This window comes from Sinocyclocheilus grahami, unplaced genomic scaffold (genome assembly GCF_001515645.1).
Source record: "Sinocyclocheilus grahami isolate Dianchi unplaced genomic scaffold, SAMN03320097.WGS_v1.1 scaffold832.1, whole genome shotgun sequence".
Lineage (NCBI taxonomy): Eukaryota > Metazoa > Chordata > Actinopteri > Cypriniformes > Cyprinidae > Sinocyclocheilus > Sinocyclocheilus grahami.
This window is the reverse complement of record NW_015506011.1, coordinates 321,628-349,586: the sequence shown is the minus strand read 5'-3', so window position 1 is coordinate 349,586 and position 27,959 is coordinate 321,628. Positions and strand designations below refer to the sequence as shown.

Sequence of the window (27,959 nt, the reverse complement as noted above, 5' to 3'; positions counted from 1 at the left end):
CTGCACCATGGTATTGTGGCAGAAATGTGGGATATTCATATCACATTTTATTATATTATTAATGTAGATGCATTCTAAAAAGTGTGGGGTTGTTTAAACCCAACTTTGGGTCAAATATGGACTAAAAATTAAAATTAAAAAGTCCATATTTGACCCAAAGTTGGGTTGAAACAACCCCACACTTTTTTTAGAGTGCATGTATTAAAGGAGCAATGAAATATAATTACAGTATTTTTGTGATTAAGCTATAGCATTTGTGCATTTATACCAAATGTGTTTAGACTACTGTTTCTCATACAAATACCTAGAAACCATATAGTTACATTTTTACCATGGTACTGAGGTGCTATATGTGTGGTTATCATGATCTAAATGTGTGCTACCAATGGCTGATTTTAATAAAACTCAAACAGTCAGAATAATTACATTTAACCATATAAAATGAGGTTGTTACAATTTAAAAAACTTTTTTTTTATTATAAACATAATTTTACATCTGCATCCTAACTCAAGCTACTGTCAAATGTGCATTTCTAAGAGAATATATATATATGTGTCCCTGCAGCACAAAAGCAGTGTTGAGTCGCTGGGGGATATTTGTAGCAATAGCCAACAATACATTGTATGGGTCACAATTATACATTTCTCTTTTATGCCAAAAATCATTAGGATATTAAGTAAAGATCATGTTCCATGAAGATATTTAGTAAATGTCCTACCGTAAATATATCAAAACTTAATGTTTGATTAGTAATATGCATTGCTAAGAACTTCATTTGAACAACTTTAAAGATGATTTTCTCAATATTTAGATTTTTTTGCACCCTAGACTCCAGATTTTCAAATAGTTGTATCTCAGCCAAATATTGTCCGATCCTAACAAACCATACATCAATGGAAAGCTTATTTATTCAGCTTTCATATGATGCATAAATCTCAATTTCGAGAAATTGACCCTTATGACTGGTTTTGTGCTCCAGGGTCACAAATGTATATTATTTTTATTATTAATATTGGAGGCTGCACTGCAAACTGTGCTGAAGATACACACAATCAAAGTCAGGAACACAAACCTGTTTCATGATTTGAAACAATATCACTCATTAGAAAATGCAGAAGCAAATAAATACATTTTTGTATGAAGATATTTATTTTGTTCAGGAAAAATGAAAAGTGTAAAGAATTCAAAAGCATGTTCTGACCATAACGAGTCGTTTAAAACCACAAATAACGGTCTGCTTGCTACAACTTCTACTTAGGAGCAAAAATCTGGCTTTAAACTGGAAAGAAATAAAGAGTAAAGTCACAGTTCTGATAAATAAAGTCGCAATTCTGAGAAATAAAATCACAATTGCGAGATAAAAAGTCGCAATTACCTTTTTTTATTTTTTAATAATAAAAATAGTTTTATATTCAGTGTTGTTAAAGACCGAAAAAGCTTGTTGTATTTAATATGCATAATGCCAGATAACAAGCTGCATTTTGTTTATTTTAGATTGCGTAAATACAATACATGCACTTCAAAGTCCGGGATTCATTCACCTGACACCTGTTAGCAGGTGGATTGTGCTTTTGTTTTCTCTGGAGTAGGGTTGACCGATTATCTGCACCGGTATTAAGCGTTTTTTTATGGTTATGTTGTTTCAAACAATGGTATAAACATCATTCAATGTAAATTGTGATAATCGTAATCATTAATAATCTCAATTACAATTTCAAGGGAATAATCGACAATTATGAATTTGGTCATAATCGTGCAGCACTAGTATGTGGCATAAAAAGTTGTTCCCTTCAACATTCAAGCTGATTTTAACACCAAAACCTTTTTGTTTTTGTACAATGAGTTATTTTTATTCCAGCATTGACTTTAAAGAACAATGTGTTTTATATGGAAGCCGTTTTCCACCACTGAATAAAAAATAAAAAAAAGGTAATTATGACTTTTTATCTCACAATTCGGACTTTTTTTCTCAGAATTGTTTGATATAAACTCGCAATTGCGTGAAATGAAGTCAGAATTGCTGGATATAAAGTCACAGCTGCAAGTTATCAAGTCAGAACTGCGAGATATAAACTCGTAATTATATTGTATCTCTCAATTGTGACTTTTTTCTCAGAATTGTGTGATATAAAGTCACAGTTCTGATAAATAAAGTCGCAATTCTGAGAAATAAAATCACAATTGCGAGATAAAAAGTCGCAATTACCTTTTTAAATTTTTTAATAATAAAAATAGTTTTATATTCAGTGTTGTTAAAGACCGAAAAAGCTTGTTGTATTTAATATGCATAATGCCAGATAACAAGCTGCATTTTGTTTATTTTAGGATTGCGTAAATACAATACATGCACTTCAAAGTCCGGGATTCATTCACCTGACACCTGTTAGCAGGTGGATTGTGCTTTTGTTTTCTCTGGAGTAGGGTTGACCGATTATCGGCACCGATATTAAGCGTTTTTTATGGTTATCGGTCATTTTCAAAACCGATTTGCCACTAAAATAATTTAAAAGCATTTAAAGAGAGTTTTTGTCAGAGCCTTTGTTATTCTTAACTTTTACATTAATTTTCATTTTTACACCAGACATATATTTATTTCAAAATATCGGTTATCGGTGTACTTGATCTGTAATAATCGGTATCGGCATCGGCCCTGAAAAACACATATCGGTCGACCCTGGAGACGAGCTGGAGTGTGTTTGTTGTTCTCTCTAATCTGCATAAACGCATCTGTTCCCACATCCAATCAGCTGTGGAATGTAAAACAGAAAATGCATACAGAATTAGTGCATAAGAGCTGTTCATGAAGCATCAGAGGAGTGCGTGAGCAGCACACAAGGACAGACAGCTGCTGTAAAGCCGCTCATGTGTATGTGTGTGTGTGTGTGTGTGTGTGTGTGTTTGTTCACTGCTCGCCGGAGTGGATGATGTCACAGCAGTGAGAGGCTGCTCAAACACACACACACACACACACAGAGAGATCCTCGCGCTGCTGTGCCGGTGTTGATGGGATTGTTTTCATGTATCGGGGGGCAGCAGCAGCCATGAGTCCGGGATGCATGCTGCTGTTTGTCTTTGGCTTCGTGGGGGGAGCGGTGGTCATCAACTCTGCCGTGCTGGTCTCTCTCTCCGTTCTGCTGCTGGTGCATTATTCTGTCTCTAATGGCCTGCCCGCCATCACACACTCCCTGCCCCGCATCAGCAGGTACGCAGCCACAGCGCGTGTGTGTGTGGATGTTAGCCTAGTTATTCTAGTTATTGATCCCCCTCATGTTAAGCCTCTGTTTTCCCTGCATTTCTGACGGTCTGTCTTTGTAAGTTTTCTGATGTCGTGCATGATTTTACTCTGTATTGCAATCATGCACTGCTTGTTCATCATGTGTCTGTTACCTCTGAGACGAGTCGAGAGAATGTAGTAAACAAGAGTGGATCGAGCATTTCTCTTGTCAACACAGTGCAGTTTTCTGTCTGGGGTTCTGTCAGAGAAATGCGTATTGTTCATTCTCTATGGCTTCAGTTTGTTCTGTACTTCCATACTTCCTAGAGTTGCATTCAGCACAGCTGCAATTGAACACCTGATATTGTTTGCTGCTTTGAAGAGCTTTCTGTTGTTTGTTTGGAGATGTTAAACTGGTTTCATGGTCGTAGTGTTGTCTTCAGGTGATTAGAATTGTAAAACTTGTAAACACTGTAACCTGAGCTTTAAAATGAGGGGGAAAAAAATAATAAAATAAATATATATATACTACCATTCAAAAGTCTGGAGACAGTAATATTACTTTTATTCAGAAAGGATACATTAAATTGATCAAAAGTGACAGTAAAGTAGGAGTGTCAAATCTATTAATCGTGATTAATCGCACCCAAAATAAAAGTTTGTTTACATAATAATATATGTGTATGTACTGTGTATATGTATATCATGTATATATAAATACACGCACACATAAGAAGTGTATGTAATTTCATTCCATATCATTCGCGGTACGAAAAAAGCGAGAATTTTTTTTCGTCCTGTGTGATTTTGTCCAGAGAGCAGCTTGCTTTGGTTCATTGCAAGAAATGAAACACTCGCTTTTATGTTTTGATAAAAGGGAAACTGTGCTTGCTTCTGAGCCCATCTAAGATGCATCTTTTTCATCTAGTTTTTATATGATTTAGTTGAAAACAGCTGGACTTGTTCCAATGCAGACAATCATATTAGTTGCTTTTGACTGATTTCTGCCAAGATTTCTTCTAGTTCTGCTTTTATAAATAACTTGAAACAGAAACTGCTTGTGCTGTAATAGCTCTTCACGAGTTGAACTTCGTACCTTTACTGCGTGACGTGTGTGTGATTACACAAGCATGAGTATTGTACATTCATGGAGCTCTATCTGATGTATAAAGCTTCGATTTTCCATGCATGCATTTACTCCCTTTTATTTTCACATGTTAATGAGGTGCACTTGACTTTTGGGATGCTTGTTCCTCGGTAGAGATAGAGCACAGATTTTTGTGGTAGTATTTGAATCCACACTTCCTCAAATCTGGTTCTTGTTTCCAAACCGTACTTTACACTTTCCTTACTGTACTGTTCCAGCTGAATAGAGTGAATCATATTCATGTGAGCAGATCCGCTCTGAATGTGCAGTCAGCAGGTTCAGGCTCTCAATGCAGCTCTGTGGCAACCCACAACAGGAGGAGAGACAATCAGAGAAGACGAAAGAAAAGTCCCATCAATCAAACGCTCCTCTGCTCTCCTAGAGGATCTAATGCTGTTTGCTACGGCACGTACTTCTCGCACCCAATATTTTGTATTGCAGGCAGAAACATCCAGAAGGCCTGTACTGAGACATGCATAAGGATCAGAAAAGCATAACGACTTTTTGTTTGCTGCTTTGAAGAGCTTTCTGTTGTTTGTTTGGAGATGTTAAACTGGTTTCATGGTCGTAGTGTTGTCTTCAGGTGATTAGAATTGTAAAACTTGTAAACACTGTAACCTGAGCTTTAAAATGAGGGGGAAAAAAATAATAAAATAAATATATATATACTACCATTCAAAAGTCTGGAGACAGTAATATTACTTTTATTCAGAAAGGATACATTAAATTGATCAAAAGTGACAGTAAAGTAGGAGTGTCAAATCTATTAATCGTGATTAATCGCACCCAAAATAAAAGTTTGTTTACATAATAATATATGTGTATGTACTGTGTGAATATGTATATCATGTATATATAAATACACGCACACATAAGAAGTGTATGTAATTTCATTCCATATCATTCGCGGTGCGAAAAAAGCGAGAATTTTTTTTTCGTCCTGTGTGATTTTGTCCAGAGAGCAGCTTGCTTTGGTTCATTGCAAGAAATGAAACACTCGCTTTTATGTTTTGATAAAAGGGAAACTGTGCTTGCTTCTGAGCCCATCTAAGATGCATCTTTTTCATCTAGTTTTTATATGATTTAGTTGAAAACAGCTGGACTTGTTCCAATGCAGACAATCATATTAGTTGCTTTTGACTGATTTCTGCCAAGATTTCTTCTAGTTCTGCTTTTATAAATAACTTGAAACAGAAACTGCTTGTGCTGTAATAGCTCTTCACGAGTTGAACTTCGTACCTTTACTGCGTGACGTGTGTGTGATTACACAAGCATGAGTATTGTACATTCATGGAGCTCTATCTGATGTATAAAGCTTCGATTTTCCATGCATGCATTTACTCCCTTTTATTTTCACATGTTAATGAGGTGCACTTGACTTTTGGGATGCTTGTTCCTCGGTAGAGATAGAGCACAGATTTTTGTGGTAGTATTTGAATCCACACTTCCTCAAATCTGGTTCTTGTTTCCAAACCGTACTTTACACTTTCCTTACTGTACTGTTCCAGCTGAATAGAGTGAATCATATTCATGTGAGCAGATCCGCTCTGAATGTGCAGTCAGCAGGTTCAGGCTCTCAATGCAGCTCTGTGGCAACCCACAACAGGAGGAGAGACAATCAGAGAAGACGAAAGAAAAGTCCCATCAATCAAACGCTCCTCTGCTCTCCTAGAGGATCTAATGCTGTTTGCTACGGCACGTACTTCTCGCACCCAATATTTTGTATTGCAGGCAGAAACATCCAGAAGGCCTGTACTGAGACATGCATAAGGATCAGAAAAGCATAACGACTTTTGAGTTGGCTTTTTGACTTGGCAACACCCTAGTTACCAGTCCAAACGCCTTAGAAACCCCTTATAATTCTGGGAAAGTTGTCAGTCCAATTGTAACATGGTGGCAATGAGTTTTTCTCCAGAAAGCAATGTCAAAAAAAAGCTGTGAAACCAAAGTAACTCAGAAACTTGTTTTGGTGGTAAAATGGTGCATTTGGAGGTAATATGGTGTGTATGTTAAAATAGTGTTTTTCGCCAAAAAGCACCACTCACATTTCCTTCAGAAGAGAGAAAATAAAAAATAAGCCAATGTAATTTAGAAACTTGTTTCGGTGGCAATATGGTGTCATTTCCATCCAATACTTGATATGAAATTGGTGAGAATTTTTTTTTTAAGTAATCCATAATGTTTCTTGCTCAAGTGTCTATTGGTGTGTGATATTGACAAAATTGTATCTCGATATTTTTGGGATATTTTTTTTCAATAACGATAATTAAAGTATATTTTACTGAGTCTGTTTTTGTGCTGGTGCTTTGGCTGGTTTGGGCCTGTCATGGATAAATAAATAAAACACTAAAACCACCAGTAGGTGGCGGCAAGTGCTTTACTTAATGAGTGATTTATTGAATCATTCATTCAAATGATTCATTCAAAACGGCTAATTCATTTAGAAACAAATCAAGTGACTGTCTTTATAAATGGATCATTGAATCATTGACTCATATGATTCGTTCAAAAACGATTAATTCAGGAATGAAACACTGCAGTGTTGCTCTGTGATGCACAAATGTCCTGCTCTGGCTTCACTTGGAACTATTTTTGTTGGAAAAAAAAAAAAGACTAAAACAGACTATTGAGTCTAAACTAGTAACTCAATATAAAATCAATACAAAATTTGCAATCACACTCACGCGCCAATATTCAGGAAAACGGCACTCTTGCTTGTTTGATATAACTCGTATCTCATATCTTATAAATTTGAAAAACAAAAACCCATACAGGGATATTTTTTGCTTTCATAACTTGAACTATAGGGGCATTCTTACTGCATTCTAATAGGATTTATCATGTAGAGAATGCTTTTGTGAACGACTCTCAAGATGTGCGGGGTTTTTTTTTGCATGTACTCATGCATACTCAATAATGTCAACATGCACATCGTTAAATCAACAATTACCATATTATTGTAGACAATAAATATCACACACCTAGAAGTGTTCAGTCATATGTTTTGTGTGTGTATTTAGGAAGGAGCGCCCCGTCTCTCTGGGTATCTTTTCATTGCCGGGAAGTGATGTGATGAGCCCCGATCTGCACAGAGAAGCTGTGGAGACTCCAGAAACGGACACATGGAGATATAACAATCTCAGCCACCCTTGCTCCAACATCAGCCTCAAGGTGAGAAACGCACCGGTTTACAGATTATTTACTTACGAGGAGTGAGGATCTTCAGGCACTTCACAATCCGATCCGATTCCAAAACGATTCTCTATCTACATTTTTTTCCTAATTAATTCTTCTGCTGTGCAAATACATCTTTACAACTTTACATTTTAACCAAAATTGCAGTTTCTATGCTTTTTGTTTATAGTTGGAATCTCTGAAAGTCAGTACGGCCATCTTAAAAATAGCTAGGGGTGTGAATCTTCACTGGTCACGAGTCACGATAAAAGAGATCAGAGATAAAATGACATGGTTGCTTACAATAGTAAAACATTTTAAGCATAACCCTATGCTTAACCTAACCCTAACCCTAACATTCACAACCCTCTCAAAACTCAAGACAAACAAACCACTCAAACTGGGTAGTTCTCACCAAGAATATTTCCAAGATTTTGAGGAACAGATGTGCAAGTTGTGGGGAAAACCCATCTCGACGGAGCCACTGGATTCTCACACCTTGCATTCCCTCATTTTGCATTTATTTCTTGTTTTCTTGTTTGTGCTTTTTTCTGTCACGACTTGACCTACTTATTATTCTGTTTTCAGCTCGAAAGATATGAGAACTTAATTTCTTATTTTTTTGTCATTGAAAAGTACAGATCCCTGTGCATGACATGCAGAAGAAAAAAATGATTAATTTTTAAATTAATTTGTCGCCATGTTGTATTAAAACAATTAAATCATGGTCACAATTGAATTAAAGTGACAGAATAAATGAGTACAATATGGCCGCAAACTTAAATCAGAGAATAAATCAAAAGGTCGTATTTTCTTTTTGTCTATTTAATCATAGAGAAGTACAGAGCTCCATGCATTTTTATGGGTTTTCTAGTGCACCTTCCCAAAATCAGCAAAGTGCATGGAAAGTATTTTTATTATTATTTTTATCTGACTTTCCCATTGGTTAATTGTAAGTTTAAAGCCCTTTTAGCCCTGATGAAGGTCTGTGTGCCGAAACACGTTGGCAATGTATATATTATTACTTTCAGTTTGACTTCTTTTTGATTTCTCCACTTTGCAAGTGTTGCTGCTATCCCTTAAAGTACAGAGCCTCATGCATGACATGTGGGGAAACAAAATAGATATCGTGGCCACAAATTAAGAATTTGTTTTCATGACTTATTAATTTGCAGCCACATTTTACCATTTTTTTTGCCTCATTTTAATTGTTAAATCATGTCACTATAGTGTTATTTATCTAAAACCAGGGAGCAAACGAATAAGTTATAATAAAGGAACTAATTCTTAATTCGTGGCTACTATATCCTATTTTTTTTGTCGTTGTTAATCCATAATGTTTCTTGCTCAAGTGTCTATTGGTGTGTGATATTGACAAAATTGTATCTCGATATTTTTGGGATATTTTTTTTCAATAACGATAATTAAAGTATATTTTACTGAGTCTGTTTTTGTGCTGGTGCTTTGGCTGGTTTGGGCCTGTCATGGATAAATAAATAAAACACTAAAACCACCAGTAGGTGGCGGCAAGTGCTTTACTTAATGAGTGATTTATTGAATCATGCATTCAAATGATTCATTCAAAACGGCTAATTCATTTAGAAACAAATCAAGTGACTGTCTTTATAAATGGATAATTGAATCATTGACTCATATGATTCGTTCAAAAACGATTAATTCAGGAATGAAACACTGCAGTGTTGCTCTGTGATGCACAAATGTCCTGCTCTGGCTTCACTTGGAACTATTTTTGTTGGAAAAAAAAAAAAGACTAAAACAGACTATTGAGTCTAAACTAGTAACTCAATATAAAATCAATACAAAATTTGCAATCACACTCACGCGCCAATATTCAGGAAAACGGCACTCTTGCTTGTTTGATATAACTCGTATCTCATATCTTATAAATTTGAAAAACAAAAACCCATACAGGGATATTTTTTGCTTTCATAACTTGAACTATAGGGGCATTCTTACTGCATTCTAATAGGATTTATCATGTAGAGAATGCTTTTGTGAATGACTCTCAAGATGTGCGGGTTTTTTTTTTGCATGTACTCATGCATACTCAATAATGTCAACATGCACATTGTTAAAACAACAATTACCATATTATTGTAGACAATAAATATCACACACCTACAAGTGTTCAGTCATATGTTTTGTGTGTGTATTTAGGAAGGAGCGCCCCGTCTCTCTGGGTATCTTTTCATTGCCGGGAAGTGATGTGATGAGCCAAATTTTTTTTGCCTCATTTTAATTGTTAAATCATGTCACTATAGTGTTATTTATCTAAAACCAGGGAGCAAACGAATAAGTTATAATAAATGAACTAATTCTTAATTCGTGGCTACTATATCCTGTTTTTTTTGTCGTTGTTTTTTCTCCCTCTGCATACCATGTGTGGAGCTCAGTGATCTTTTATGTGAAGGTTTTGGTGTTGCAATTAGCTGAACTAATCAGGGGATTTGTTAAAAAATAATCTTGTGCTAAATAGGAAGTATTGTTGCACTCAGACAAATGTATTACTTCATGTATTTCAGTCAATAAGACTTATCACCAAACAAGACTAAAAGGTCTGGCAAAACTATTTTATTTTTACTTTTTACATTTATTTTATATGACAAGCTTCATCTAGTGTGCAAACAACGATTTTTTTTTGTTTTGTTAAAATTAACATCAGGCACTCTTTCCAATTCATTTGCAAGAAGGTGCAGAGCTGTAGGTGCTACACACATACAGAAACTGCTGGCTCAAACCGCTTGGCAACTTGTCTTGTTCTTCTGGTGTTTATGAATAATATTATCTGTTCAGCTTCATCCCTATTACCTCATCGTGACTGGATGCATTCATCAGTCTGAGTTTGTGAAAGCTCAAGCCCTTTTTTAATACAAAAAAGTCACAGTAGGTGTACATCAAACTCTGTTATTTGAGAAGATCAATGAACATGTTTCCTATGTGATTATATGTTAAACTGCAATTTATTTCTGTGATGAAAAAAAACTTTTGAACAGTGGTGTGCATGTACTATAAGTGAAGTTTCTCTCTGCTATTTAGTATGATCTGGGTTCGTTTGATTACTTAAAGTCCATTATCAAATATTTCAGAGCATGAGGTGATGATATTTAATGTGTTATTCTTCATGATTAATCTGGACGGTGCCCAGTCTCATTTAGCACATCAATGACTGTTAATTCATAAATGCTTAATATGACTCAGTGCGAAGTTTATCGCTCATGCCGCCGGTAATGCTTCATGCCACCTGGGGTTGTTTTCAGGATGAGCTTTCTGGTGCCGGTAGAGGAGAGTCCAAATCCAGCACAGCCATGTCTGCATCGGTGGACACGCCGCAGGGTTTGAGCAGAAACCTGGACTCCAGCAGAGCTAAACCAGACAGCAGGAAGAACATCGCTGTGGCAGCAGAGACGCCGGCTACAGGTGACTCCTAATGTCTCGGAGTCCTAATGCAGTTTGTAATGCTCTGCTTTCACTGCATGTTTCACTCATGGTTTCAAGGGGTCCTTAAATCTTCAAATGTCTTCAATTCAGTTTGATCAAATGTAAGGCCATAAAGTCTTTAAAAATCATAAATGGTATAACAAAAGTCTTCATTATCATTTAAGCGGTCTTAAATTTGGGCGCAAAAAATTGCAATGCGGCCTAATGTGATTATTAAACTTCAAAAAGCTTCATTTGAAGTTGTTGCACATTCTAGAGGATTGCTCTTTAAGAGCACATTTATTCCAGATTGCTTATTATTTAGTGTTTACACTTCATGGTGTTTCTATTGTAGTATGTTGTAGATGAATGCATGGTTTATCTGTTTGAAAGAGCAGCTGGAAGTGGTAAAGCATATGCATTACAAAATAAGAGTCCTGGTGCATTTCGAGGTTGTTTATAATTAAAAGTCTCGCATTATGCATAAAAATTATTATTTCTGGATATTATTGGTATTTTGGCCACACTATACACCACATATACACCATATACCTATACACAGGACTCTTATTTTGTAATGTCTGTGCTTTACCACTTCCAGCTGCTCTTTCAAACAGATAAACCATGCATTCATCTACAACATACAGTACTACAGTTGAAACACCATGAAGTGTAAACACTGTAAATCATAAGTACTTATAAACAGCCAATATGCTAGTAATAGGCATGCTAATAAGCAACTAGTTAATAGTGAGAATTGGTCCCTAAACTAAATTCAACTAGTATGAAACTAATTTCAGTGCATATATATTGAATAAAACCTGTTTAGAGTACGTTAAACTCACATTTTACCATTTATTCTCCGTAAGCCACAGTTTTGCAACAATCTGTACATATGTGACCCTGGAGCACAAACCCAGTTATAAGGGTCAATTTTTTGAAATTGAGATGTATGCATAATCTCTCCACTGATGTATGGTTTGTTAGGATCGGACAATATTTGAAAATCTGGAATCTGAGGGTGCAAAAAAATCTAAATATTGAGAAAATCATCTTTAAAGTTGTCCAAATGAAGTTCTTAGCAATGCATATTACTAATCAAATTTTTTTAAATTGAGATGTATGCATAAGCTCTCCATTGATGTATGGTTTGATAGGATCGGACAATATTTGAAAATCTGGAATCTGAGGGTGCAAAAAAATCTAAATATTGAGAAAATCATCTTTAAAGTTGTCCAAATGAAGTTCTTAGCAATGCATATTACTAATCAAAAATTTAATTTACAGAATATCTTCATGGCACAAGATCTTAATATCCTAATGATTTTTGGCATAAAAGAGAAATGTATAATTGTGACCCATACAATGTATTGTTGGCTATTCTCTCCACTGATGTATGGTTTGTTAGGATCGGACAATATTTGAAAATCTGGAATCTGAGGGTGCAAAAAAATCTAAATATTGAGAAAATCATCTTTAAAGTTGTCCAAATGAAGTTCTTAGCAATGCATATTACTAATCAAACATTTAATTTACAGAATATCTTCATGGCACAAGATCTTAATATCCTAATGATTTTTGGCATAAAAGAAAAATCAATAATTTTGACCCATACAATGTATTGTTGGCTATTTCTACAAATATCCCCCAGCGACTTAACACTGCTTTTGTGCTGCAGGGACACAAATGTTCAAACGACTATCACACTGTCTGCACCAAAGCCTCTAGTGTGACAGTGAAATAATGAATTGTATAGATGAATTTTAACGTGTCAGACCATTTGAAACACACCTAACTGATACGTTTCTGTGCTCAGGAGCCGATCAAAGTGAGAATGCAGAGCGGTCGGAGGTCCAGGCGATCATTGAGTCCACACCAGAGCTGGACATGGACCTCAGCGGATGCAAAGGCTCCGGGTAAATCCACACTGATTCAGTCATTCGCTCACGGTACTCGCACTTATCACACCGACCCAGCAGCCTTAATTTTCCGCTCTCAGAGGACCCTCATTCCAAACTGGACATTGGTAGACGAAGCAGGTTTTTCTGTCTCATGTCTGTTCATCGTCTCGGTCTCTCTCCAGCACTCCCACTAAAGGCTTGGAGAACATGGCCTTCGACCGTAACACTGACTCTGTCTTTGAGGAGCTCTCGTCAGCAGGAACTGATCTCATAGCAGACGTGGATGAAGGTGCAGATCTGCTGGGTGAGTTCTCAGTCTGTTTTCTGCCACAACAAATGAACATTTACTCATTACATCCGTGTGGCTTTCTTTCTGAAATGACGTTTTAAAGGAGTTACAGCAATGCTTGAGTGAAAGCAACTGCACTGAAAAGTCTAAATGACTGCAGTGATCTTGTTTTGTGAATTATACTAGATTAAAATACCAACGTAATGCTAGTATGAAATCAGTATGAAGTAAGTAGCCTTACAGATTTGCATTTTTAATATAAAGCACACAATTCTTGGTTCAGTTTAGGTCTGATGTAACTGAAAGTAATAAAGGTATTTCAGTCGATTAAAAGAAATTTAAAATTGAAATGAAAACAGAAAAAAAATATTTAAAAACTCATTCAAAATATTAATAAAAAACTATATAGGCGTTTAAAAAAAAAATAAATAAAAATGACAAAAACAAACAGAAAATGCTTAAAGTAACATTTAAATGAATATAGAAAATATTGAAAAACTAATTCAAAATATAAAAAAACTATAGGCATATTAGAAAAAAAACTAATAAAAATTAGAAAATGCTGAACATTTCCTAAAAGTTTAAAATTTAAATGAAAACTGAAAATATAAAAAAATTATTCAAAATATGAAGAAAAACTATATAGGCATATTTAAAAAACAAAAACAAAAAAAAAATGAGAGGGAAAACCCCCCCACTAAAAATGCTAAAACTCAATTCAAAATATTAGTAAAACTATATGCATATTTTTAAAAAAAACTTCAATCGATTCAGTGAGTGAACGAGTCATTAATAATTAGTTTGAGTCTTTGAATGATTCGTTAAAAAGAACTGGATTAAATTGCCTTTGAATCAGACATGGCTGGACGTTCTGTATATTTATTGTCTGTCTTATGCAATCAGACAGGATCAAGCAATATTAATAAAGTAAAAAAAAAAGGTATTACAGTCGTAAAATTACAGTACGAATGATTTAATCTCTTCACTTTCAAGCTTTTATTTTGGCAGAAAACTACAGTCAGATGTTTAAGTCTCTGTGAGCACAGGTTCACAAGCGCTTTTTACTAATCCAGTCAAATGCTGTAACAAATGATGGAAATTATGCAAATGTGAAAATAAAGCATGTTGCGTTCTCGGACGCATGTTGAACTCGCAGCACATGCAGAGACGTACCGATATGGAAACAGTATTTTAGGCAATGCTATTTCAAACGATCAGTTTTACTGTGCTGAACAATAACGGGCCGTGTTTCCCTCAGAGCGGCGTGCCGACGGCCCAGCGCAAGTGCTTCACGCGGGTGGAGATGGCCCGAGTCCTGATGGAGAGAAACCAGTATAAAGAGAAGCTGATGGAGCTGCAGGAGGCCGTCAGGTGGACGGAGATGATACGGTCAGCCACAGCAATCTCACACATGCTCAAACCATCACGAGATTTGATCGTGGGCGATTAAAACGTCTCCATGATCTGCTACGGCGCGCATTCTATCAGCTGCAGTTCTGGCGCCTCCGTCTCAATATGAAGAGTTCATTTGCCAAAACCGATAATCGGCACTTTAAAAAAAATTATAATAATAGTTCTCCACATATAGCGCGATCTGAACCCTAAACACGTTTTGTCAAAAAAGCCGGGTTTGTCCACTTTCAAGGCATCACGAGTTCACGTTTTACTGCAGAAGCCGACAAGCGCCGAACAGAAGCCGATAAATCCATTTCAGCGAATCAGCGCGCTGCATTCAGGTCAGGTGACAAGGCTACTTTCACTCTGAAAAGATGTGCTAGCTGAGAGGAGTCTCGTCAAAGCTGACTAAAAGTGATCGAGGATCATTTCGACGAACTTGATGAACCTGTGATATCTTCTTCAGGGAGAAAAGAAACGTTTTCACGGAAGCTTGCGAAAGCAGTGCGTTACAACGGTGAGGGAAAAGCTGCATGTAATCACATCCATACAGTTTATGATCACAACAACAACAACGTTTGTCAGGCGTCTACATTATCATCTGAGGAGATTACAAAGATTCAACCAGTGTGTTTCAAACTCTAAAACATGAAATGTGGAGTTATCTGCTTTTGCTATAAAACAAACTTTTAATATGTACAAAAAACATACTTTCAATGAACTTTAATTTTGTAAATTACCTGTATTTGTTTACGTTATTATTACTTAATCAAAACAACCCAACTGCAGTTTGATTGATATTACTTGGAATGCACAATTTTAAAAAACGTGATTTCTGAAAAAAAAAACATTTAGTTATCGGTTTTTGCAAATGAACTCTTCATATACTGTACAACACCACATACATTCACATCAAATGTCACTCAGCGGTAGCACTTATTCACAATCACAAAAGTACATTATTTGCATGTGCTTTAAAGCCTTGCCGGTTAAACATTTCATTCTGACATGGTCTTTTTCTGAGCCTTTTCCACACCAATCTCACACATGCTCAAACCATCGTGGGCGATTAAAACGTCTCCATGATCTGCTACGGCGCACATTCTATCAGCTGCAGTTCTGGCGCCTCCGTCTCAATATGAAGAGTTCATTTGCAAAAAACGATAATCGGCACTTTTTAAAAAACTTAACTCGCGATGCCTTGAAAGTGGACAAAACCGACTTTTTTGACAAAACGTGTTTAGGGTTCAGACACCTGAAGCGAGGCACGCTAAAAAGCCTGTCAAACAGCGCCTGATTACAGGACTGAGTTATCTTTCGCATCTGATTGCGCTAATACTGTCAAAAACACATGAGGTTTACATATAAACACAGTTGGTTATGTAAAAGTTGAGATAAAAACAGATGCGTGTAGGTCTTAAAGTGACAGCAGTCTAATAGTACTAAACATGCTGCCGCTTGTCATTAAAGGAAAAGTTCACCCCAAAATTTAAATCCTGTCACTATTTACTCACTCTCATGTTGTACCACACCTGTATTCATTTCTTTCCTGTGCTAAACACAAAAGAAGATATTTTGAAGAACGTGGGGAACCAAACAGTTGCTGGTCCCCATTGACTTTGATCGTAGGAAAAAAATACCATGGAAGTCACTGGGGACCAGAAACTGTTTAGTTTCCCACATTCTTCAAAATATCTTCTTGTGTTCATCAGAAGAAAGAAATTCATTCAGGTTTAAAACAGCTTGAGAGTGAGTAGATGATGACAGAATTAAAATTTTTGGGTGAACTGTCCCTTTAATGTTAATAAAACAACAAAACAGAGAGCAATCACTCACTGCTCTTGACTGAAGAACTTTAATACAGTTGCTTTAATAAGAATCAATGCATGTGTATAGTGTTTTATTTTTATATTTATTCATTCAGTTTCTTGAATGCTACTGCTAAGTACACCTACTGTATCTGAAAAATGAAGCACTGTTTGTTTTATGTGTATTTGTAATACGTATCTTTGTTCTTAATTTTTAATTACCTTCGCCCACTTTGACCTAAATATCTGCCATTCTTTTTTAATTTTCTATTTTGTTACCTTGTAAGGCTTTGTTTTTAAAATAGGGAAATTAGTTTGGGTGTGCTGCTCAGAAAACGTGCAAAATAGTCAAACCAGCGTGACAGAGAATCGTGATTAAACTCGTGATTTTCCTGAAAAATAATTGTGTTTTGTTCAATGCAGAACGTCGAGAGAGAATCCAGCCCTGACTGAGAAGAAAAAGTCCAGTGTCTGGCAGTTGTAAGCAACCTTTCTTCGTTCTCCTCAAAGTTGGTGTTACATTGCTTTGTGTGGTTTGGCGTTGAAACGATGTTTCCCCCTCTCATTTTATGTCCCCCTTTTATTTGTTTACCTTCTAGGATGTAGGTAAATCTTAGAAATCCTAGTAAATCTTGCACTTGGTTTGATCCTCGAATCCAAAAATGTGTTCTTGGGCATGGGAATGCTGTTTCTTTAAAGCTTTAACAGGAATAGAACAAAAGCATAACAGGAGTTTATGCTACATTAAACTTTACTAATGTTCAAGCGTTCATTACACGCGTTTTAAAGGATTTAGCACGTCAGTGTCAGAAAGCAGCCTGCGGGGGGCTTGTTTTGTTGGTTTGAAATGTCATTCCCTGGTCATGCCGGTCTACTCTGAGTTTTGCATTTGGGGGAATTTAAGGTTTTGCATCTATTTTAAACCCATTCGTTCTCCTCTTGTGTGCTCCTGTGTTGTCTGTAACCCTCTTCATGTCGTCCTGTGTGTTTGCAGAAGGTGTGTTGGGTCAGGGGACAGAGCTTTCACAGACAGATCATAAGACGTTTGTTTAGATTCAGATCTTTGAATGTTTTCTGGAAGGATTTGCATGGTGTGGTGTTTGATAAAGTGCAAAATTAGAAGAGCTTTATTCAGGAGTTTCAGGTCACATTTGTGACCCTGGACCACAAAACCAGTCTTAAGTGTCAATATTTTGAAATTGAGATTTATGCATCAATATATAAGAATAATAATCTCTCCATTGATGTATGGTTTGTTAGGATCGGACAATATTTGGCTGAGATACAACTATGTGAAAATCTGGAATCTGAGGGTGCAAACAAATCTAAATATTGAGAAAATCATCTTTAAAGTTGTTCAAATGAAGTTCTTAGCAATGCATATTACTAATCAAACATTAAGTTTTGATATATTTACGGTAGGAGATTTACTAAATATCTTCATGGAACATGATCTTTACTTAATATCCTAATGATTTTTGGCATAAAAGAGAAATCTATAATTGTGACCCATACAATGTATTGTTGGCTATTGCTACAAATATACCCGGGAAAATATTAGATCATAGTATTAATATTTCCATTTATTTATTTATTAATGGAAATTTAGATTTTCTGAAACAACTGTATATGTACACTACTATTCAAAAGTGTGGGGTTTGTAAGGTTTTTTTAATGTTTTTGAAAGAAGTCTCACCAAGGCTGCATTTATTTGATTGAAAATACAGCAAAAGCAGTAAAAATTGTGCAATATTATTACAAATTAAAATAGCAGTTTTCTATGTGAATCTCTGTTAAACTGTAATGTATTTCTGTGATGTGCAGCTGTATTTTCAGCATCATTCCTCCAGTCTTCAGTGTCACATGATCTTCAGAAATCAGTATAATATGCTGATTATTAGAAACATTTCTGATTATTATCAATGTTGAACACAGTCGTGCTGCACAATATTTGTATCTGTTTTTTCAGGATTCACAGATGAACAGAAAGTTAAAAAAACAGCATTTATTTGAAATAGAATCTTTTGCAACGTTATAAATGTCTTTACTGTCACTTTTGATCAATTTAATGCATCCCTGATGAATGAAAATATGACTTTCTTTCAAAAAGCTCTGGAACAGTAGTGTATTAACTGGTGTAACGTAGAAAGTGAAGGTTTGTTCAGCATGTGCTGTCTGGGGTTAGATATCTGATGGTTGGTTTGTCGCAGAGCTGTGTGAAGAGCTTGCCACATGTTAGGGACGTGACCCCACAACCCCATAACGGTTAACCTTTGACCTCTAACTGCTGCTTGTCTGCATATGAGTCTCTGTCTGTGTCTCTCTCCCCACGTCCTTTAGTTTCAGCAGGCTCTTCAGCTCTTCGTCCAGCACCACAGCCCAAAAACCAGACGCAGCGGTTAACATGAAGTTCAACGCACCCAGCTCACACATCATCCCCTCGGTGAAGAAGAGGAGCAGCACGCTCGCTCAGCTGCCTAGTGACAAATCCAGAGCCTTTGACTTCCTCAATGAGGAGTGAGTGGCTCTCATTCAGATGCCTCTACACTGTGATGTCCGTATTTTCCGATCTGAAGTGTGTGTGTGTGTGAGTGTGAGTGAGAGTGTGTGTGTGTGAGTGTGAGTGAGAGTGTGTGTGTGTGTGTGTGTGTGTGTGTGTGAGAGAGAGAGTGTGAGTGTGAGAGTGTGTGTGTATGTGTGTGGTGTGATTGTGGTGTGTGTGTGTGTGTGTGTGTGTGTGTGTGTGTGCGCGTGCGTGTGCGAGTGCGTGCGCGCGTGTGTGTGTGTGTGTGCGAGTGTGTGTGTGTGTGCGAAAAAGAGAAAAAACACTGCTTTAGCGTCTTAGCCTGGGTCCAAAATTAAAACTTGACAAGCATCAGAGGTGTTCTTTTGCATGCGAGCAGCTCATCAATCCAATGTTCTCAGAGTCAGTTTGCCATTCCTCACAAACTCCATCTCTGCAACCGTCATTTGTATTTCTTTATTGATGTTTAGATTTATTTAAAAAAAAAAAAATAATAATAATAATAATTATTATTATAAACTAGTCTTCTTGAATGGGGGGGGAGATAGGATTTCCTTCTTCTTTGTCCTTCAGCTGATCAGATGTCTGTGACTGTGTGTGTGTGTGTGTGTGTGTGTGTGTGTGTGTGTGAGTGTGTGGGTGTGGATGTGTGTGTGTGTGAGACTGTGTGAGAGAGTGAGTGTGTGTGTGTGAGTGTGAGTGTCAGTGTGTGTGTGACACAGGGCTGAGGTGGAGAATGTAGTGTCTCGTAGAGAGCAGAAGAGAGCTCAGTACAGGCAGGTGAAGGCTCATGTGCAGAAAGAGGACAGCCGCATGCAGGCGTACGGATGGAGTTTACCTCCAAAATACAAGGTAACGTCTCTGACGCTGTGTAACAGAGAAAGCAAAGATCACAATGAAAAGTTGCCTATTAATACACACTACCGTTCAAAAGTTTGGGATCAGTAAGAGTTGTAATGTTTCTAAAGAAGCCTCTTCTGCTCATCAAGGCTGTGTTTATTTGATCAAAAATACAGAAAAAACGGTAATCTTGCAAAATGTTATTACAATATAAAATAATGGTTTCTATTTTAATATCCTTTAAAATATAATGTATTTCTGTGATGTGCAGCTGTATTTTCAGCATCATTACTCCAGTCTTCAGTGTCACATGATCTTCAGAAATCAGTGTAATATGCCGCTTTACAATGTTGTGCTGCTTCATATTTTTTTGTAACCCGTGATACTTTTTTCAGGATTCTTTGATGAATAAAAAGTTAAAAAGAACAGCATTTATTCAAAATATAAATCTTTTCTAACAATATAAATCTTTGCTATCACTTCTGATCAATTTAACACATCCTCGCTGAATAAAAGTTTTAATTTCTTTAAAAACAAGAAAGAATATAAATGTACTGACCCCAGACTTTTGAACGGTAGTGTATATTGTTAGAAAATATTTCTATTTTAAATAAATGCTCTTCTTTTCAACTTTTTATTCATCAAAGAATCCTGAAAAAAGTATCACGGGTTACAAAAAAATATGAAGCAGCACAACATTTTAAAGCAGCATATTACACTGATTTCTGAAGATCATGTGACACTGAAGACTGGAGGAATGATGCTGAAAATACAGCTGCGCATCACAGAAATACATTAGATTTTAATGTATATTAAAATGCATGAAAAAATCCTAATAATATTTCACAATATTAAATTTGTTCCTGTATTTCTGATCAAATAAATGCAGCCTTGAGCAGAAGAGACTCATGTAAAAAACATTAAAAATCGTTCTGATCCCTAACTTTTGAGCGGTAGTGTATACATTAAAAGTGTTTTTTATACCTAATGGGTTGCTATAAAAGTATTTTGTTAAAGCCGCCTTGTTCTGTTTTCAAAGGTTGCAAATGGTGGACAAGCAGATAGTAAAATAAAAAATCTGCCAGTGCCCGTCTACCTGCGACCGTTAGATAAGAAAGATGCTTCCATGAAGGTGAGACTGCTCTCTGATCGAGTCTTGAGCTCCGTCAGTGTCGTGGTTTGACGTGCGTGTGTGTGTGTGTAGCTGTGGTGCGCTGCAGGAGTCGATCTGTCCAGTGGAAAGACACGAGACGGAGGCTCCATCGTGGGAGCGAGTGTGTTTTATAAAGATGTGTCTGGAGGAGAGAGCGGCCTCGGGAAGAAGAGAGGATCTCGGAGCAGTCTGGAGCGACTGGAGCGACTGGAGCAGGAACTCAAGGTCAGGAGCCCCAAAATATCACATGCATCTCGTGAAGAAGGACTTGGTTTTCTGCAGGCAACACCATTGGCTTTTCATGCAGTTGTGGAAAGCAAACATCCAAAATACACTTCAGCTTTCAATTACAATCTTTCTGAAAAAGTGGTTTTCTGCACTTCAGCAGCACTTATATACAGACTTTATCTGTATTCTGAAGGCTTTTACACCGGGGTTTGTTCATGCATCATCATTCACACTGAGTGATAGAATATTTTATTCCTAAAAACATGAAGATGTTTTTGTTTTGTCTGTTGACGGTATTTTCTGATTTATGGAGTGATAAAAAAATGAGAAATCCAGAATTCTGTCTGTAAAAACATTTAAACAAAATTCTAATTCATATTTCAAATTCAAATTTAAATTTTTTTTTTATTTATCCAGTGTTCAGATTTCTGTTCTGGAAATATATATGCAAATTAATGAATGAAAATGCAAATGAATGTATATTTAATGCATCTTTTTTTGTATTTGGAAATAAAAATATACAAATTAAAAAATATATATATATATATTTAATTAGTACCTAATTTGCATACGTATGACATTTCAGAAACTTGTCATATAAAACAATTGTCTTAACGTAAAAAATAAGCAGAATGTTCATGTTTAGATTTGCTTGCTGGAAATGTATGTGCAAAAGTCCTGCCTGTAAAGAAAAAAAAAAAGTAACTAATATGTCAACAGAATGAAAGAAGAATTTGTTCTGGAAATATATATATATATATAGCGTCTGTGTGTGTCTGTGTGTGTGTGAGAGTGTGTGCAGGAGCAGCAGACGGAGCTGCAGCACCAGGATGATCTCTCCAGTCTGGTGTGGATCTGCACCACCACACACACCTCCTCTAAAGTCATCGTCATCGACGCTAACCAGCCCGGAAACATCCTGGAGAGCTTCTTCGTCTGTAGCTCACACGTGCTGTGCATCGCCAGCGTTCCCGGTCAGACGACACACTGAGGCCTTATTCATCATCTCCTCCAGCGCTTTCGGTTTGACGGGTTCTGTGTGTGTTTGTGTCAGGCGCTCGTGAAACAGACTATCCCTCCGGAGAGGAGCTGAGCGCAGACGCCGAGGCCGAAGGGGCTTCTGAAGTCAGCTCCACAGGCTCTGACGGAGGTCTGGATGGCATCACTGTCATGGGCTGCTCTGCAGAAGGACTCGTGGCCATCCCTCAAACCGTCTGCACCAACTCCATAGAGTCCTCAGACACCGGTAACACTAACAGACACAGCACTGCAGAAGATAGCATCAAGTCACGCGTTTGATTTTAAAGTCTGGACCACTTTACTCCATTTTTCATTCAACACAAAGAAGAATAAAGTCTTATGAACTCTCTGGAAATAATGCACCAAATTGAACCTTCTGTAAAGAAACGATGACTCGTGGTTAAAGGGAAGCATTTTACCTTTTTAAAGTCAACATGAAAACTAAATCTACCCTGTTTACTTCCTTGATACACATTCATGGTCTTATTATGAACAATTAATGGTATCACTTTAGTTTAGGGACCAATTCTCACTAGTAACTAGTTGCTTATTAGCATGCATATTAATACTTTTAAAGCACATATGTGACCCTGGACCACAAAACCAGTTTTAAGTGTCAATTTTAGGAAATTGAGATGTATGCATCATCTGAAAGCTGAATAAATAATCTTTCCATTGATGTATGGTTTGTTAGGATCGGACAATATTAGAAAATCTGGAATCTGAGGGTGCAAAAAAAATCTAAATATTGAGAAAATCATCTTTAAAGTTGTCCAAATGAAGTTCTTAGCAATGCATATTACTAATCAAACATTAAGTTTTGATATATTTACAGTAGGAAACTTACAAAATATCTTCATGGAACATGATCTTTACTTAATATCCTAATGATTTTTGGCATAAAAGAGAAATGTATAATTGTGACCCATACAATGCATTGTTGGCTATTGCTACAAATATCCCCCAGCGACTTAACACTGCTTTTGTGCTGCAGGGACACATATTAATGTCTTATTCTGCATGACCATATTTCAGATCCCTTAATCCTATCCAATACCTAAACTTAACAACTACCTTACTGACTATTAATAAGCAGTAATTAAGAGTTTATTGAGGTAAAAGTCGTAGTGAGAATAAAGTGTGACCCAATTAATTTATGCTTGTTACTACAAATAAATTAAATAAAATGTCTTTGTAATCTTTCATCAGCAGTATGTGACCAATAGATTGGAAAAATTAGCCAAACATCTCTTTTGCAGAGTTTATTTCTGGCTGCTGCTACACAAAAACAGTGTATGAAAAATTGGAAACTCTCTTCCAAATGAATCCAAATTCTTCAGTAGAGGAAAAAAGATAACATAAAATATTAAATCAAAGCTTACAAAACACATCAAAAATAAGTAACAACTAGTGTTAATTTTGGCAGCTATTTTAAATTTAGTCTTAGTCCTGTGTCAAATATCACTTTTAGTTTTTATCATATTTAAACTTGTCCTGTGTTAGTTTTATTCTAGTTTTAGTCGACTTAATGTCTGAGCATTTTATTCTAGTATTAGTCAGTGGAAACTTACACATTGATTTTTGTCATTTTCGTCTTACTGTATAATGGTTAAAATTATAAAAAATTATTATTTTGCTCAATTTTAATTGCAATGGTTGTTGTCATTTAGGAAATTAATTTTTACATTTCATCAGAAGTTTAATGACCTTATTATCACCTCGTCATCGTCTCGTTTCAGTCCGGGGAAAAAACTTTGTTGACGAACATTTTTTGTTATAGATTTCGTTAACGAAATTAACACTAGTAAACAAAATTATTAAATAAATACATATGGTAGTGGCTAAAGTTCAAAACATAGTTGCCACGAGCAGCATAATTACCAAACACCACATTTGAAAAGAAACAACACACTTTTCAAAAAGAAACAATCATAAAGGAACACTTTGGATTGTAGCACTTCACAAAAACGAATTAACTAAAAAAAAAAAGGTTTAATGCATACAAAATACATTAGCATTTTTACAAAAAAAAGTCATATTTACGACAAAAACAAATGCAGAACAGTGCAAAATGTTAATAAATGTTCCGTCTCTAAAACAACTTGGCTTTGCAAGTCAATTCAGATCCAGTCGATAAATATATTTTTTATATATTCTTATTTTTTCTTGTTTGAATTTCCTGCTTCACTTGATCAGATCGCTACAGAGTTGCAAACTGCATTTCATGTTGACCTTTGTTTCACCATATTAAACCTTGTGTTACCTCACATAAGTTTGAGACTTAAAAGATTATTAATATTCATAAGATTCATAAGAAACTTTAACTCAACTGAGCTGAATATTGACACCTTTGTCTTCTTTATATCTTTGATGAATTTTACAACATTAGCACAGTTATTTTAGCAGTCGTTATTAGTGTGACGCTGCGTGCAGACGTTCTGTGTTGTGTAAAGCAGCTGTGAAGTCTCTCTGCAGACGAGGTAGCAGCAGCAGAAGAAGCTCTGGAGGCCCCGGAGAGCCACAGCAACACGCCTGCGGATGAGAGTCGGCCCGGGATCTACACCGAACACGTGTTCATCGACACGCCATCCAGCTACACGCAGAGGTGTGTGCCGCTTAGGGTTGCAGAGGGGTGGAACATTTCCGGAAACTTTCCAAAAATCCCTGGAATATTCCCAAAAATCCGGGAAAGTTTCCAAAATATCTGGAACGTTTCGGAAATTTTCGGAAAAATGTTCCACCTTTTTGCAACCCTAGTGCCACTTAAGAGTTCATAATGTCAGCCGTTTTAAATTAGTCTTAGTCTTAGTCCTGGAGTCAAATGTGACCCTGGAGCACAAAACCGGTCATAAGGGTACATTTTTTTAAATCTGAATGCTGAATAAATAGCTTTCCATTGATGTATGGTTTGTTAGGATCGGACAGTATTTGGCTGAGATACAACTAGTTGAAAATCTGGAATCTGAGGGTGCAAAAAAAATCTAAATATTGAGAAAAGTTGAAATTGATTCAAAAGTTTTCCAAAGCACCGGGCAGAAAATGTAAGAGCGGTTGCCAGATTCCAAACAAATAAGCAAAACACCTGGCAGAAAATGTGTCCTTTTAACTGAGAAGCTCTGATTTGCGGATTTGAACTCTTGATATCTGGCAACCGCACACATGAAAGCTCGTGTAGTAGAGGAGTGTACAGCAGCCCGCAATAATATTTTGTCTCCTTTTTTTTTCAACAAAATTAAAAGAAGTTTTGGTATAGCTTTTATTTTTTACAATACATTTTAGTCTCGTCTTTTATCGTCAACGATATTGCATGTTGATATAGTCACAGTTATCGTTTATTGAGCTTATTGTGGTCTGGTCATCGTCTCGTCTTAGTCATGGGGAAAAAAGAACATTTTTCGTCACACTTTTGGTCATGTCTCAGTCTGAGAGGGTCAGATGTTGTTGAGGTGTGTGTGTAACGTCTGTGCTCTGTAGGGAGTGTGATCTGGTGAAGGACGGCGTCAGCTCGATGCCCGAGGTGCAGGATCTCGTGAGAGATGAAGCCTGCAAGATGAGCAGCGTTCTGCCTACAATGTGGCTCGGGGCTCAGAACGGCTGGTGAGCGTCAAACCCTTGCAAGAGTGGAAAATAAACAGGGTTCACACTATGTACGGCTGCATGATTAATCGAAATAAAACCGCAGTTACAGTATAGGTTAGTGCACAAGGGCTGCCACTGAAATAAATAAATGCGCTGCATGTTTCAGAGTGAAGCTCAAGACCTTGCTCAGCAGTGTTTTTAGCGTCTCGGAGCAGCACGGTTCACACAAACTCATCTCTGCTTGAGCTTATCAGGAAAATAGAAGCTTTAAGGGCTTTTAAGAGCTTTATATCCCTGTGGTTTTGCATGGAAATAAAAAAATGAAAAACAATATATACACTAAATATTAGTATTGTAAATTGACAGTTGTAATGTGAAAGAAAATTATTATTATAATATTATTTTTATTTTTTATTTTGCAGTGAAATATTTTCATAGTAATATTTTTTTGCTTTTTTTATCAGTTGTTTACTTTTTTATTTAGTAATATTACATTATTATTATAATATTTTTCTTAGTCTTTTTTATTTTACAGTGAAATATTTTAATAGTAATAGTTCTTTAGTTTTTTATCAATTGTTTACTTTTTTATTTAGTAATATATTAAGTAATATTAAGTTATTATTGCTATTTTAGTTTTGTATATATTTTTTATATGTTATTATTACTATTTTTATATAATTATTAATAGACAACATAATAACGACGACAACAACAACAACAATAATATTTATTACTACTACTATTATTATTATTTTATAGACATATTGATATATAATCACAACATTTTTGCAAAATTGTGTAGCCCGTCAAACAGCTAACCTGGACTTTTTAAAACACATTTTAAATTAATTATTTGTTTAAATTTAATGAAGTCCTATTTCCTAACAGTCATGGAAAACCTGTAAATTATCAGGAAATTGGTGGAAAAAGTCATGAAAATTAATAACATCTTGGGCTGTGACCATCATAGACCAAAAACAATTATAAAAATTTTTTTTTAAGATATCTTATTAAATATGCATGTTCTACTTTTAATTCCATTTAATCGGCTAGACGTGGTTCCTAGGTAAAACTTCCTCTCAAGTGATGTAGGTCAGTTCAACCGGCTCACACATCGGTCTGAAGGATTCATTAGTGTATCGATCGGAAGCAAACTGATTTTTAAAAACCTTATGAACATGGATTATTAATAATGGAGATGTGTAGCGTTCACCATGCACTGATGCCGCTCTCTTGCAGTGTATACGTGCATTCATCGGTCGTGCAGCGGAGGAAGTGCCTTCACTCCATCAAGTTAAAGGATTCTGTTCTGGGGATTGTGTAAGGAAGCTCTCATCGTCTGCATGCATTTATATAAACTGAAGCTCTTCCTTCAGCGGCAGCTGCTCATGACTCTTTCTCTTCTTCTGTAAAGTCATGTGAAAGGACGTGTTCTGGTAGCTTTGGCTGATGGCACGCTTGCAATCTTCCACAGAGCTGTTGGTAAGACTCTGCTCACGCTTTCAAAAAATAAATGCAGTATCTTAAAGACTACATATTTAATGCACGCCACACCATGCCAGTTAAAAGCTCGTTTAATGATGGATATTTGTGTTATAGATGGCCAGTGGGATCTGACCAACTTCCACCTGTTAGATCTGGGCCGTCCGCACCACTCCATCCGCTGCATGACTGTAGTGCATGACCAGGTCTGGTGTGGATACAGGAACAAGATCTTTGTGGTGCAACCCAAAGCCATGAAGATCGAGGTATGGCTTTTCTGTGACATTCTGGTGAGGTGATGTATCTCGAAGATACAATACCATTTAAAAAAATTTTTTTTATCAAGGACGCAAAGTGACAGTAAAGACATTTATAATGTTACCGAAGATTTCTGTTTCAAATAAATGCTGTTCTTTTGAACTTTCTGTTCATCTGTGAATCCTGAAAAATGAAATGCATCACAGTTTCCACAGAAATATTGTGCAGCACGACTGTGATCAACACTGATAATAATCAGAAATGTTTCTAATAATCAGCATATTAAAAGACATTTATAATGTTACCGAAGATTTCTGTTTCAAATAAATGCTGTTCTTTTGAACTTTCTGTTCATCTGTGAATCCTGAAAAATGAAATGCATCACAGTTTCCACAGAAATATTGTGCAGCACGACTGTGATCAACACTGATAATAATCAGAAATGTTTCTAATAATCAGCATATTATACTGATTTCTGAAGATCATGTGACACTGAAGACTGGAG

General features: G+C 36.2%; 1 protein-coding gene across 1 annotated transcript in view; it reads left to right on the top strand.

The window, feature by feature from the left end:
- Nucleotides 1–2,952: 2,952 nt before the first annotated feature.
- Nucleotides 2,953–27,959, top strand: part of LOC107562666 (C-Jun-amino-terminal kinase-interacting protein 4-like) — a 31,861-nt gene continuing 6,854 nt past the window's right edge. Inside the window, exons 1-18 of the mRNA XM_016247348.1 lie at nt 2,953–3,203; nt 7,383–7,533; nt 10,815–10,974; nt 12,791–12,890; nt 13,058–13,262; nt 14,360–14,553; nt 16,791–16,847; nt 18,708–18,884; nt 19,614–19,743; nt 20,771–20,863; nt 20,936–21,109; nt 21,915–22,086; nt 22,167–22,358; nt 24,608–24,737; nt 25,607–25,729; nt 26,954–27,034; nt 27,129–27,196; nt 27,314–27,491. Coding sequence (XP_016102834.1) covers nt 3,019–3,203; nt 7,383–7,533; nt 10,815–10,974; nt 12,791–12,890; nt 13,058–13,262; nt 14,360–14,553; nt 16,791–16,847; nt 18,708–18,884; nt 19,614–19,743; nt 20,771–20,863; nt 20,936–21,109; nt 21,915–22,086; nt 22,167–22,358; nt 24,608–24,737; nt 25,607–25,729; nt 26,954–27,034; nt 27,129–27,196; nt 27,314–27,491 — 2,570 coding nt within the window. The 5' untranslated portion in view covers nt 2,953–3,018. The remainder of the gene's footprint in view (nt 3,204–7,382; nt 7,534–10,814; nt 10,975–12,790; nt 12,891–13,057; nt 13,263–14,359; nt 14,554–16,790; nt 16,848–18,707; nt 18,885–19,613; nt 19,744–20,770; nt 20,864–20,935; nt 21,110–21,914; nt 22,087–22,166; nt 22,359–24,607; nt 24,738–25,606; nt 25,730–26,953; nt 27,035–27,128; nt 27,197–27,313; nt 27,492–27,959) is intronic.